The sequence below is a fragment of the Macaca mulatta genome, chromosome 2, assembly GCF_049350105.2.
Source record: "Macaca mulatta isolate MMU2019108-1 chromosome 2, T2T-MMU8v2.0, whole genome shotgun sequence".
In the NCBI taxonomy this organism is placed as follows: Eukaryota; Metazoa; Chordata; class Mammalia; order Primates; family Cercopithecidae; genus Macaca; species Macaca mulatta.
The window spans coordinates 100,454,046-100,468,993 of NC_133407.1; the positions used below are offsets into that span (position 1 = coordinate 100,454,046).

Here is a 14,948-nt window from a genome sequence, read left to right on the forward strand (position 1 = left end):
AGGAGTTTGAAACTGAAGATAAATTGTTATGCCAAAGAAGGGTTTCTTACATAAACTTTGTTCAAAATGTCTGTTCTGGACATACACTAGAGATGTGCATTGCTTTAATCTCTCCATTGATCATTGGATGATGTGAAATCAATAAAAATCTAAAAGTTTGAAAAGGAGTTCCTGCTTCAAACTCTTTACAGACTTAGTCACTTTTTATGTACCCCAAGATATTTGATGCTGCATTTATTTGATCTACCAGACTGGAAGTTCCCTTAAAGTCAGCAGTCATGTCATGTATATCTTGTCTATCTTGTCATATTTGGTGGCACCCAGTCTTAGATCTCACATGTAATGTAATAGGGCTTAATTGTTAAGTAGATAAGTTGTGTTAATTTTTCATTTCCAGTAGAAATTGGTTTTCCTTTGCATTCCCTATTTTAGGTATTATGTTATAAATAGTGTTTATAATAATTTTAGGTATTACATTATAAACAGTGTTTATGATCAGTGTTAATATAATTGTTTTCTTACTAAGCAGTACTTATGTGACCTGGATTTCTTGAACAGTGAAACATGTGGCCCTTTGGTATAATCACTTTGCTTTGGGGATTAATGTGTGGTTGATTAAGCAGAACAAACTTCTTCCTGAGGTCTCTCCCCTTCTGGATCACAAACTTATGAATTCCAGCAATGGAGAGGGGAAAGAACCACTGTAATAATGTGTTAGGAAAACCTGTCTGGAAGCTGTCTGGAGAGTAAGCCTCTCTGGTTCACTCTCTTCAGAGAATAAACTGCCTATGTCCTATCAGAGGTGGAGAGTATTAGTGGGCAAGCCTCAGGGAGGAAGAGGGATCTGAGAATCTTATCTGAACTTTCAACCAGTTTCTCTGTTTTCAACCCTTTCCTTCACTCCTTCCTCACATATGGTACTTGGTGTGTGTAGTTCTGAGCCTTTCTGGAGCTCTGGGTAGGGATCACTTTGTCCTAAATGGCATAGCTCCTCTGCAAGCACTGAAGTTCAGATTTCTCCACTGTGCTTATTTACTTTTTCTTTTTCTGCTATCTTCCAGAATATTGTTGCCATCTCTCTTCTGTTATCTTTCCTGTTCTCTTTTTAAATTATGGGTTTATGCCTTTTTAACTAAGTTTACCAAGTTAGTGGATTTTAAGTAGGAGCTAAAATAAACTTGTGTTCAGTCCTTCATGTTTTTGAGAATTCCATCTTCTTTCTATGTATTTGGAAGTATATTTTTTCTTGTTAAGTGTGTGAAGTAAAAGTACCCAGTAGGGCAAGTTTTTAAGAGAACTGTGTAAGTGGTTGTTTTGATTTTAGTCTTGATCATTGAGGTCTTGTACCAAGAAATGGGTATTGAATATTTTCTGTGCAGTCTATGTAATGTTCTAAACTTCTTGGCACAGTTGCTAATATTGTTTTGTTTTGGTTCTGTGATGGTTATGGGCCATTATATGGCCAGAAATCTTACAAATTTTCACCAAACTTTTTACTGATTATAATCTTCAGTTTTGGTAGTCAGCACTGTGCTTTTAATTACCATATAGGTGTCTTTTCCTCCTCTGCCTTCAACCTTTAGTAGGAGCATTATTTCTTATCCTGGGAAGTTTAGGATTGATAACACGTCTGGACTGTTACTTAAAAAGAACTGTAATTTTTATTCTTTTTGTATTTATCTTTGCCTTAGCTATTTTATTTCTATAATTTATTAACCTGAAAAATAATTTTAGTCCTAAGTTAGTTTGTGTATGTATGTGATCCTTACCCTCCAAGTATTTCGCTCCTGATTTGATTGGCATTTCAATTGTATTTTTATATCTTTAGTCATACAGCAGTGCATATTCTAATCTGGTGTCAAAAGCCTGCATTGGTTTGTGGTATCTTATAATAGTACTGACGAGCATGGTTTACCTAGGGATTATTTAGGGGCAGTTAAATATTCTCTACTACCTCTTCAGATTCTCTCTAGACATCCAGAGGAGATGCTGGCATAACATACTATTTGAATATTAGCAGGCTACTTTTTGTTTTAGATTGGAATTGAAAATAAGTTACTAATTTTAAACTTCTATATTTCCTCATATTTGCTGTTTTTTTCATTCCTGCACAATTAAGTTTATGAGAAGGTTTACATGTGTTTTGATTCTAAAATGGATCTGAATTATATTGAATGATTTAGAGATTTTTAGAAAATTATGTCTTCTGTTTTCAGGTTCTGTTCTGGATATTATTAAGCACATTGTGGCAAAAGGGGAACACAAAAGTGGAGTCCTAGATGAATCTACCATTGCTACGATACTCCGAGAAGTACTGGAAGGACTGGAATATCTGCATAAAAATGGACAGATCCACAGGTATGTAAAAGACAACACTCTTGTGTTATATCATCTCATTAAGGCCATTCCCACTCTTACAGAATCATGATCTCTGAGTGTTATCATAGCTCTTTGTATCACTAGTTTTAGTACACTGTGGTTAGAGTCTTAATTATACAGCTAGTAAACATTAAACAGGTACTTTAGTGAAACCAGAAAATATAAAAACAGGAAAAATTCATAATTTCTTATCAAAAGGCAATCACTTGATAACATTTTGGAATATTGCTTTCCATTTTCTTTTATATGGTTAAAAAATATCTAAAACAATATTGTATATGTAATTTTGTGTCTTGCTTTTAAAATTTTACATTATATCTTCAGTATTTCCCTAAATTATTAAAAACTTTTTGTAAAATAACATTTTTTTAATTACAGCCTTTTTTTCTTTTTTTTTTTTTTTAAACAGAGTCTGTCTTAGTCACCCAGGCTGGAGTGGCATGATCATAGCTCACTGCAACCTCAAACTCCTGGGCTCAAGTGATCCTCCCACCTCAGCCTCCTCAGGCTAATTTTTAATTTTCATAAAGATGGGGTCTCGCTATGTTGCCCAGGCTGTTCTTGAACTCCTGGTCTCAAAGCGATCTTCCTGCCATGGCCTTCTAAAGTGCTGGGGTTACAGGCATAAGCCACTGTGCCCAGCCCTTTTTTTTTGTTCTTTAATAAATAAGAACATTTTAATATTTCATGATTCTATCTAAATGATCTATCTTAGTAGCTAAGTGCTCTGTTTAGGTTTTGTGTATAGGCCCTGGCATACTATTGTGAGCTATGATTCCAATGATAATTTGATTTTTAGAGCCCTTGCAGTGCTTTTCTAGTCTGATTTTTTTTTCTCCTGGCACTGTGGGGACTTCCATTCAATCCTTGATCATGCCATCTATGGGAGTGGAGTGGATTTCCCTGGGCCAGTTGCTGCCAAGTGGAGAATACGTGGTAGATGCTGGACTCAGGACTTACGGGTCTGTGAGCACTCTCCTAGTCCCATCATGTGGACTCCCACCTGGTGCCAGTGGGGCTTCCATTCAGTCCCTGTTGATATTGCCTGTGGGGATGGAAGGCTATTCCCTTAGACCATTCTTTGCTCCTGGGTGGGGAGTTGGGAAACACTGGACCTGCGTAGTCCTTTGCTGCTGAGTGGAGGGCTAAGAGATGCCAGCTGTGCCGACTGGTGCTACTGATGTGGGTGATGTGGGCCTACTGGCTGTACTGCATATGGGGGAGGGGATGAAGTCCCCTGTCTGCTCTTTATTGGCACTGCTCTTTAGGCATGGTGGGCTCTCCTGCAACTCCAAGTATGGAGTCAGGGATGGGACCACCTATTAGATTTCTGCTGGACTGCCCCTTTTCTGCTCCTTTAGGCAGAGAGAGAGCAGGCTTGGGGCTCTTTTTGATATATGTCAGTCAATAGTTCTGGATTTCAGGGCTCTCTAATGCCCAGTCTGAGTTATAGTAGATTAAAGGAAAGCTCAGGAAACTTTTTTTTTAAACCTTTCCTATGATGATGAAAAACTCAGAAAACATAATGCCATGTTGTCGTTCAAGTTCTGAGGCCCGTAGCCACTCTGCTTTCCTCTTTTCTCCTTTCAGAGTTCTTTTATGATTGTCTGTTGGATTATTTCTGGGAATTTTAGATATATTTAAAGGGGAGGAACAGGGAAGCGTAAACCTACACCATTTGGTTCGGGACCAGAACTAGTCCCTGGATTTGGAATGGAGACAATTTTATTTAAATCTATTTTGTTCCTGGGTTCAGATTCTGAGTGTGTAGTGTGACATATTTTTATATGATACATGGAACCATTCTCCAAATATTTTATGTTTATATTGCTTTTAACACTGTGATGAATACTTTCCTCTGTGATTTTTATAATTTTTAAAAATCTGGCTTTCCATAAAACACATTTTAAAGAATCTTAAAAGACATTGCCAAAGTGCTTTTCAGAAATGTAGTGATTTATACATCTATTAGCAGTGCATAAGAATGGTAGATTCACTGGTCCCTTGCTAGCCTTGCCTATTAAAAATTTTAATTTACACATTTCGATACATGAAGAATAGTATCAATTTTGACATCTTGGATTATTAGTGAGGTTGGACACAGATTTATATGAAGGAATTGGTATTTCCTGTTGTGACTCATCTGCTTGTGATTTTTGCCTGTTTTTCTTTTATTTTGAAATGGGGTCGTGCTGTGTTGCCCAGGCTGGTCTTGAACTCCTGGGCTCAGGCATTCCTCCCACCTCAGTCTCACAAGTAGCAGGGATTACAGGCACATGTTACTGAGCCCAGCTCAACTTTTGCCTGTTTTTCTACTGGTATCTTCCTGCCTTTTTTTTATCCTGAGCTTTTTATATATTAAAAATTACTCGCCGGGCGCGGTGGCTCAAGCCTGTAATCCCAGCACTTTGGGAGGCCGAGGCGGGTGGATCACGAGGTCAGGAGATCGAGACTATCCTGGCTAACATGGTGAAACCCCGTCTCTACTAAAAATACAAAAAACTAGCCGGGCGTGGTGGCGGGCGCCTGTAGTCTCAGCTACTTGGGAGGCTGAGGCGGGAGAATGGCGTGAACCCGGGAGGCGGAGCTTGCAGGGAGCCGAGATCACGCCACTGCACTCCAGCCTGGGCGACAGAGCGAGACTCCGTCTCAAAAAAAAAAAAAAAAAAAAAAAAAATTACTCTTTCAGCTTGGCATGGTGGCTCATGCCTATAATCCCAGCACTTTGAGAGGCCGAAGCGGGCGGATTGCTTGAGCCCAGGAGTTTAATACCAGCCTGGGCAACACAGTGAGACCTTGTCTCTACAAAAAAGTTTTAAAAAATTATTCAGATATGGGCCGGGCATGGTGGCTCATGCTTGTAATCCCAGCACTTTGGGAGGCCGAGGCAGGCAGATCACAAGGTCAGGGAATTGAGACCATCCTGGCTAACACGGTGAAACTCCATCTCTACTAAAAATACAAAAAATTAGCTGGGTGTGGTGGCGGGTGTCTGTAGTCCTTGCTACTCCGGAGGCTGAGGCAGGAGCTTGTAGTAAGCCAAGATCGCACCAGTGCACTCCAGCCTGGGCAACGGAGTGAGACTGTCTCAAAAAAAAAAAAAAAAAAAATTTATCCAGATATGGTGGCGCACGCCTGTGGTCTCAGCTACTCAGGAGACTGAGGTGGGAGGTTCAAGTGAGCCCCAAAGTTTGAGTCTGCAGTGAGCTGTGATCATGCCATTACACTCCAGCTGGGGCAACAGAGCAAGACTCTGTGTCAAAAAGAAAAAAAAAATTACTCTCTCCGTTTTTGTCTTTTAGTTTTGCTAAAGATGCTCTTTGGGACTTGGGCTCCAAACAAGCAGTTTGTAGAACAAAGGGACAAGAGGGAGTCAGGTTATTAGAGCATGATTAAAATCTTGAAAACTGGATGAGGCTGATGGAAAATCAAGACAGGTCAGTGGATTAGTGATCTTTGAAGTCAGAGTAGTCATAGTAGAGTAGTTGAACAGTTATCTCGAAAGATAGGAGAGTGGGGTGTCTGAATTAGTATTTCATAATTGGGTCAGTTTTGGTGATAACAAGATAAAAAATGGAGGAAGTAGATGACCCAGGTAGAGTGGAGGAGGGGTCTTTAGAGACGGCATCAGTGAACTCAGAGGCAGGATATTACGTGGATTGTCTCTGTGATTGTTAAAGTTTCTTGAGATAGGGCAAGATGACTTGGAAAGCAAGACTTAATGAACAACAGAGACAGAAAGTATAATATTAAAGCTGGGTGGCATGAGTTTGAAGGGAACTGACTTTTCTTTTTCCTTTTTAGAGACAGATTCTTTCTCTGTCACCCAGGCTGGAGTGTAGTGGCATGATTGTAGCTCACTTGCAGCTGAAACTCCTCAGCTCAAGCAATCGTCCTGCCCCAGCCTCTCCAGTAGCTGGGACTACAGGCATGTGCCACCATGCCTGGTTGTGGGCGAAAGATTACCTAGGTGCCCAGGCAAGAGACTGAAGGCACAAACTGTTTCAGTATAATAAAGAACATAGTTAGAATAAGAATAGTCATAATACAAATTAGATATAGAGATGATCATGGACAACTATCAATTATTTTTATAAACATTAATCATTAGCTTTTAATATTACTCTTTGTTACATTACTAATACAATCTAGGAATAACCAGCGAGTATAGGGTCAGGTGCTGAAGGGGCATTGTGAGAAGTGACCTAGAAGGCAAGAGGTGAGCCCTCTGTCACGCCCCCCATAAGGGCCACTTGAGGGCTCCTTGATCAAGAGGTAATGCCAGTGTCTGGGAGGACACCCATTACTTAGCAGACCGCGAAAGGGAGTCTCCTTTCCTAGGAAGAGTCAGGGAACACTCTGCTCCACCAGCTTCTTGTGGAAGGCGGGATATTATCCAGGCCTGCCCACAGTCATCTGGAGGCCTAAACCCCTCACTGTGGTGCTGCACTTCAGTGGTCACGCTCCTTGTCCATTTTCATGTTCCTCCCGTACTCCTGGTTCCTCTTTGAAGTTCGTAGTAGATAGCAGATAGCGGTAGAAGGAATAGTGAAAGTCTTAAAGTCTTTGATCTTTCTTATAAGTGCATAGAAGAAAACCCTGATGTATGCTGCCTTCTCTCTCTGCTTCGGCTACCTAAAAGGGAAGGGCCTCCTATCCTGTGATCATGTGACTTGCTTCACCTTATCACTTAGAAGATTCACCCTCCTTACACTGCCCCCCTTGTCTTGTATGCAGTAAATATCAGTGTGCCCAGCCGTTCGGGGCCACTACCGGTCTCTGCGTCTTGATGGTAGTGGTCCCCCAGGCCCAGCTGTTTTGTCTTTATCTGTTTGTCTTGTGTCTTTATTAATTACAATCTCTCTTCTCCACACACAGGGAGAACACCCTCTAAGCCCCATAGGGCTGGACCCTACACCTGGTTAATTAAAAAAATTTTTTTTGGTAGAGATTCGGTCTTCTTGTGTTACCCAGACTAGTCTTGGACTCTTATAGACTCATAGTGGAACCACCTTGGTGGTCTTGGATAAGATCCTGGGGAATTCTCTGATTACCAGGCAGAGACTCTTTTTCTCTTTCCTTGCTTTCTCCCAAGCAAATGTAGTCTCTCTGTCTCTGGGCGGAGCTGTCTGGAGCTGGGGGAGGGGTGACACAAGCACTCTTGTGGCCACCACCACTGGGACTGTCCTGGATCAGACTTGAAGACATCACAGCTCTGGGTCTCCCCCAGGGCCCATGGTAACCACTACCCAGTTATTTCTTATGTTGTTCAAGGCCTTAGGGCTCTGCAATCAGCAGATGGCAAAGCCAGCCAGGCCTGTGTTCCTCCTTTCAAGACAGTGATTTCACCCCTGCCCTGGGTGGGTGCAGAGATGCCATCAGAGAGCCAGGGCCTGGAGTCAGAAACCTTAGGAATCTACCTGGTCCTCTGTTCTACTGCAGCTAAGCTGGCATCCAAACCACAAGACAGAGTCCTTCCCACTCTTCCCTCCCCTTTCCACAAGTAGAGGAGTCTCTCCCCATGGCCACCACTGCCCCAAGCTCATGGCAAGTACTGCCTGGCTACCCCCAGTGTTCAGTTGGGGCCCAAGAGCTCTTCAGTCAGCTTGGGGTGAATGCTGCCAGTCCTAGGACTCTCCCTTCAGGGCAGCTGGCTCCCCTCTGGCCCAGGGCAGGTCCAGAAATGCCATCTAAGAGCCAAGGCCTGGAATTGGGGACCCCAAAAGTCTGCTTGGTGCTCTACCCAACCGTGGTCCAGCTGGTAACTAAGCTGCAAGACAAAGTCCCCTTAACTCTTCCCTCTTTTCTCAAACAGAAGGAGTCCCTCCGTGTAGCCACCATAGCTTGGAATGTGTTGGGTCACACCTGAAGCCAGCATGTCTCTGAGTCTCACCTAAGGTCCACAGCAACTACTGCTTGGTTGCCACTGCCAATTATACAGGGACCAAAGGTTCCTTAGTTAGCAGGTGATGAAATCTACCAGAACTAGGTCCTTTTCTTTAAGGCAGTGAATTCCCTTCTGGCCCAGGGTGTGTCTAGAAATGTCATCTAGGAGCTAGACTCTGCCTGGTACCCTGTTCCACTGTGTCTGAGCTGATACTCAAGTTGCACAACAAAGTCCTCTACTCTTCCCTTTACTCTCTTCAAGCAGAAGAAAGGAGTCTCTCCCAGAGCTGCAAGCTATGCTGCCTGGGGTAGGGGGAAAGGGTGGCACAAGCAGTCCCTTGGCTGCCCCATTGGTGTCTCACTGGGTTGTGTGCTCTGCAAGTCCATTGGCTCCAAGTCCAGTACAGCACCAGAACTTGCCCAGGAATTGCATTCTTTGTAGCCTTGACTGCCTTACAAATTTGTTTAAGACCCCAGAGCACTTTAGCCTGCAGAGGCACAACTTGACAGAACTCAGGTTCTGACTGCTGAGATGCGCGATTCCCCCTGGCTAGAGCCGGTCTAAGTGCTTCCTCCATGGGTGCTGGCTAAGCTCTACCTGGCGTTGCTTTCTGCTGTGACAGAGCAGCACTGAGTTCCAGTGCAGGCACAGATTCTCCCTCTGTGCCCTGCAGCTACTGCCAGGGGATGGGGAAGGGGTGGCATTGACAATTCAAGACTGTCTTTCCTATCACCGTTAGTGTCTCTAACAGTGATGTGAAGTTGAAATCAGGTACTGTGATCATTCACCTGAGTTTTGGTTCTTAGGAAGGTGCTTTTTCATGTAGGTAGTTGTTCAATTTGGTGTTTCTGTGAGGAAGATGATCAGAGGGTTCTGTTTGGCTGTCTTCCATTGGATTTTTCTGTGGGTTTAGAAATGAACATTTTCTAAGTTCAATTTCTGTTTTCCAGTTTGCCTGGGTTTCATTTTTGGATAGGCCCTTTTGTCTCCTATATTCATGTGCACATCCTCAGGGTTGGCCAGGAGTGTGTGAATAGCAGGGGCCTCTTTGTCTCCACTGTGTACCTTTGGCCAAGAATATGTTTGTCTCTATCTAGACTGCTACGACAGGCTAGTAGAGCCACTGTTAACCCTCTCCTGCTGGTCACCCTTCAGAATGTCACTTTAGTTGACAGTGTCACTGGGTATAGGTGTTGCCTACCATGTCCAATCAAAGGAGTCTTTTTTAACCGTGACAGAGAAGCTGCCAGTCTTCATGGTCTGTCTGCCGTAGAACCTCCATGCTGACTGAGCTGGGCTAGGAAGTGTTGGGGCTAGTCCCAGAGCAGAACACCATAGAGTCTCAGTGTTCTTACCTGAAGTGCAGCTGTTTTTCAAGCATAAAATGTTTCTCAGGTTGATTTCCAGAGCACCGAAATGGTTGTTTTATCATATTTGTCCAGCTTTAAGATTGCTTTTTAAGGGGGAAGATTTATCTATTTTCTTCGCTCAGCTGTAGCTGGAAGATTCTACTCTTCATGTGCATTTGGTTGCCTTGAGATTGTCATAAGAAATAAATACATTTTTGTTCTATCTAAAGAAATTCCTGAAGAAAATCTCTAAAGAAAAAAAGTTATTATATTTTGTATTCTTAAAATTAATTTTGAAACAAAAAACTTTATATATTATCACATGCATGGGTAATACATTGCTATTATTAATCTTACTTTGCTGGTGAAAAAAGAGGTCTTATTAGGGGATTTGCTTGAGCTTATACAATGGGTCTATAGAGTTTTTCAGTGGCTTATAAGCTAACTGAGGGCAATTCTGAATGGGAATTCCCAGGACAGTTTTAACAGTGACATTATGTCAAGATAATGTTTTTGAAATGGCAGCATTTTAGGCCACTTTTAAAAAGGATGTTACTCATTTAGTTAAATGAGAGTTGATACATTATGCAAAGTAGATGTTATACAAAGTAAAGCAGAAACTGAATTTCTTTGTGCCTGAAATTGATATGAATCCACTCATTGCATTCTTAAAAAGAAAAAAAAAAAGACAATGACCCTAAATGTATACTTCAGTGTATATTTTGGGTTAATTTTGCTATTCACTATAGAAATTCTAGATTTATAAAGGTTTAGGAAAAAGATACTTTCATCAGTGTTCTGAAGTAAAAACTTTGACTTGAGAAAATAGATACATGGATATGCTAAGTAAAAGAGGACAACACAATATATTTAAAATTAATCTCAGTGGCAGACTAAAATTCTATTGAGTTAGTGACCAAAAAAATGTAACTGATATTAAGTCGATGGATACTCAGCTTCATTGGTTAGCATAGTCTTTCTTAGCAGTCTTTAGAAGCAGACTGCCTAGATTCAGATCCCAACCCTGTCACTAATTGGGTGACCTCTGGCAAGTTACTTAATCTCTTTTGCCTTATTTTCTCATCTATAACGTAGGGATGCGATAGTATCTATCTCATAAAGTAGTTGTGAAGATTAAATGAGGTAATATATACAGTGCCCTTAGAATAGTATTTAGCACACAAGAATCAGTGAACAGTCGTTGTCATTATTTTGTACACCGGAGGGTGGCAAACCTTTTCTGTAAAGGGCCAGATAGCAAATATTTTAGACTTTGTGGGTGAGATGTTCTCTGTCACCACTACTTTGTTTTTCTGGTATGAAAGCGGCTATAGACAATCTGTAGCTGAATAGGCATGGTTGCATCTTTTACAGAAACAGGCAGTGGACTGGATTCAGTTTGTGGGCTGTAGTTTGCCAACCTCTGATTTACAGGGCTATAGAAGATTATTGTTTTTCTTTCACATAATAGTCTGGCCATAAATGACATCAGTCCAGTATGATGACTCCATGGAGTCAGGGACTCAGGCTCTGATTTTATTGCTCTACTAGCTCTAAGTTCTTGCTTCATGACCCAAGTTGATTTCCACCACATCCACATTCCAGCGGAAGGAAGGAAGGAAAGGAAGGAAGGAAGGAAGGAAGGAAGGAAGGAAGGAAGGAAGGAAGGAAGGAAGGAAGGAAAGGGGAAATAGAGGTTATGCCATTTCCTATTAGCAGTGGTTCTCAGGACATTTAGCAATACCTGGAGCCATTTTTGGTTGTCACAACAGGGGCTGGAGTTGGGGAGTGGAATGTGCTACTGACATGTAATGGGTGAAGACCAGGGATACTGCTAAATTTATCCTATCATGTCCAGGAAACCCCTTATGACAGAATTACCCAGCCCAAATATCAGTAGTGCTGGGATCAAGAACACCTATGTTAAGGGAACAACTAGGAAGTTGTAGAAACCACTTTTGTTCACATCACAGTGGCTAGAACTTTAGTTACATGGTTATATCTATTTTGCATGGAAGGCTGTGAAATGTTGCTTTTCATCAGGATGGTCATGTCCGCAGTAAAAATTTCTTGCTTTCTTTGCTTTCCTCTCCCTCCCCCCTCCCCTCCCCTCCCCTCCCCTCCCCCCCTGCCCTGCTCCTCTCCCCTCGACTCGCCTCCCTTTCCCTTCTACCACCCTCCCTCCCTCCTTCCCTCCCTTCCTTCTGCCCTTCCTTCCTTCCTTCCAGACATTGAGGGCCATTTAGTAGTCTGTGGCACTTTTTTCCCCCAAGATTACCTGATGAACATGGAATCAGAACTGAGGTAGTTAATTGAATTATGTTAATTGCTAATATCAAGGTATGCATACATAGATTTATCATAATCCAGAGGACTGGAATTTTCTGTTTTTCAGGACATTTTTTTCTACTTAACAGTGCTGGAAAAAATATTCCCAAATGTTTCTTCTTTGGCCATACCTCATTTTTAGTGATCTGTTAACATGTTAACCAGGTACAAGAGCAATTGATTAGGTACAGTTTTAAATGGAAATTCTTTCTGTTTTAAGAGTACAGATGCTTCTCAACTTAGGATGGGTTTATTGGGACACAACTCCATTGCAAGTAGAAAATATAATTAAGTCAAAACTGAACCATCATAAATTGGGGACCCTCAATGTTTCCAAGATTCCTAGTTTATACATTATTCCTTAGAGTCAGTTGTTCTCATTCATCCTCATAAAAAGAAGTTTCTTTTTCTTTTTCTTTTTTTTTTTTTTAAAGAAGTTTCTTTTTCTTTGTAAGACTGAAGCAGGTTAGAAAATTTAGACAACTAGAAATTAATTACCCATTTTTTCCTAGAGTGGAATAGTTCTGTAGATGACTGATTTTTACCTATCATATATGGATTTTTAAAAAATGCTGTTATTCTAGGCTGGGCGTGTTGACTCATGCCTGTAATCCCAGCACTTTGGGAGGCTGAGGCGGGTGGATCATGAGGGCAGGAGATCAACACCATCCTGACCAACACGGTGAAACCCTGTCTTTACTAAAAATACAAAAAATTAGCTGGGCGTGGTGGCACGCACCTGTAGTTCCAGCTCCTCGGGAGGCTGAGGCAGGAGAATCGCCTGAACGTGGGAGGTGGAGGTTGCAGTGAGCTGAGATCACGCCACTGCACTCCAGCCTGGGTGACAGAGCGAGACTCCATCTCAAAAAAATGAAATTAAAAATTTAAAAAATGCTGTTATTCTAAGAGTAACCCAGTTAAGGAGTGTGTGTGTGCGCGCGCGCGCATGTGTGCGTGCGCATGCATGTGCATGTGCATGTTTGGTGAGGTATGGTACCTTGCTTTTTTCAACATATTCTGATTACTCATTGAAACCTCAGCTTTACAATTTGTAGTTGTCTGATTTTTTTTTTTTCTTTTATCAGTTACTTTTCTGGGCCTTTGCTTTCCTATTTGCTTTAGGATTAGGGTTAAATAGTTTTTAAGATTACATCTTTTTGTGTCTTTTTTTGGCCTTATTTGGTTATTGATTGATTGATTGACAGGGGCTCACTGTGTCACTCAGGCTGGAGTGCAGCAGCATGAACACGGCTCACTGCAGCCTTGACCTCTTGGGCTCAAGTCATTCTCCTGCCTCAGACTCCCAAATAGCTGGCCCACAGGCACTCACTACTATGCTTGGCTATTGTTTTTTATTTTTGTAGAGACAGGGTCCTACGCTCTGGCATTGGGACCTTTTTGAAAATTCCCCGGGTAATTCTAATGTTGCCTAGGCTGGTCTCAAACTCCTGGGTTCATGCAGTCCTTCTACCTCCGCCTTCCAAAGTGCTGGGATTACAGGCATGATCTGCCACATCCGGCCTCTTCTTTGGTTTTAATTGAGCATTTCATATGATTCCATTTCCTTTCCTCTCTTAGGTTATCAATTATACTTTTTCTTTTTTTTTTGAGACACAGAGTCTCGCTCTGTCGCCCAGGCTGGAGTGCGGTGGCGCGATCTCGGCTCACTGCAAGCTCCGCCTCCCAGATTCATGCCATTCTCCTGCCTCAGCCTTCCGAGTAGCTGGGACTACAGGCGCCAGCTACCACGCCCAGCTAATATTTTGTGTGTTTTTAGTAGAGACGGGGTTTCACCATGTTAGCCAGAATGGTCTCGATCTCCTGACGTCGTGATCTGCCTGCCTTGGCCTTCCAAAGTGCTGGGTTTACAGGCGTGAGCCACCGTGCCTGGCCTCAATTATACTTTTTTTTTTGAGACGGAGTCTCGCTCTGTCGCCCAGGCTGGAGTGCAGTGGCGCGATCTCCACTCACTGCAAGCTCCGCCTCCGGGGTTCACGCCATTCTCCTGCCTCAGCCTCCCGAGTAGGCAGGACTACAGGCGCCCGCCACCGCGCCCGGCTAATTTTTGTATTTTTAGTAGAGCGGGGTTTCACGGTGTTAGCCAAGGTGGTCTCAATCTCCCGACCTCGTGATCTGCCCGTCTCGGCCTCCCAAAGTGCTGGGATTACAGGCGTGAGCCACCGCGCCCGGCCCAATTATACTTTTTAAAAAACCTTTTTTAGTAGTTGCCCTGTGCAGTATACATTTTACAGGAAATCTAAGTCCACTTTCAAATAGCACTCTATCGTTTCATGGGTAGCACAAGTGCTTTATAACAGAATATTCCTAATTCCTCCCTTACAGTATTGTCATTTATTTCACTTATGCATAAGCTGTAATCATTATATACATTGTTGCTGTTATTATTTTGAAGAAATTGTTGACTGTTAGATCAATTAAGAATAAGAGAAATAAAAGATTTCATTTTATTTTCATTTATTCTTTCTGTAATGCTCTTCCATTGTTCATGTGGATCCAAGTTTTATCTTCTCTTAACATTTCTTGCAAGGCAGGTCTGCCCACTGCAAAGTCCCTCAGTTTTTATTTGTCTGAGAGAAGTACTTCTCCTTTACTTTTGAAGGATAGTTTTTCTGGATACAGAATTCTAGGTTTGTTTTTTTTTTTCCTCTTGACACTTTAAACAGTTCACTCCACTCTGCTTGATTGCATGGTTTCTGAGATGTGGGATGTTAATTCATACCTTTGTTCCTCTATAGGTAAGGTGTTCTTTTTCCTCTGACTTCTATCAAGATTTTTGTCTCCCCTACCCAGCTCAGTGTTTTTAGTGAGCCTGTGCTCCTGGGCTGTCACCTGCACAAGTGCTCCTCGGTTCCCCCTCAAGGTGAGACAGGAAGGCTTGATGGGACTGAGACTGGGTATCTCCCTTCCCATAGATGGGTTAAGTTCTGGTAAAACCAAGGTGATTAAGCCCTGATAAAATAGTTTCCCTTGAGGGTAGGTTTTCG

General features: G+C 42.2%; 1 protein-coding gene across 6 annotated transcripts in view; it reads left to right on the forward strand.

Annotated features, from left to right (window-relative positions):
- The window catches only part of OXSR1 (oxidative stress responsive kinase 1), a 93,773-nt gene that overhangs the window by 32,702 nt on the left and 46,123 nt on the right, over positions 1 to 14,948 (forward strand). For all 6 annotated transcript variants that reach the window (XM_077990139.1, XM_077990140.1, XM_077990141.1 and 3 more), the window contains 1 exon segment: positions 2,217 to 2,358. In XM_077990139.1, the coding sequence (XP_077846265.1) occupies positions 2,217 to 2,358 (142 nt within the window).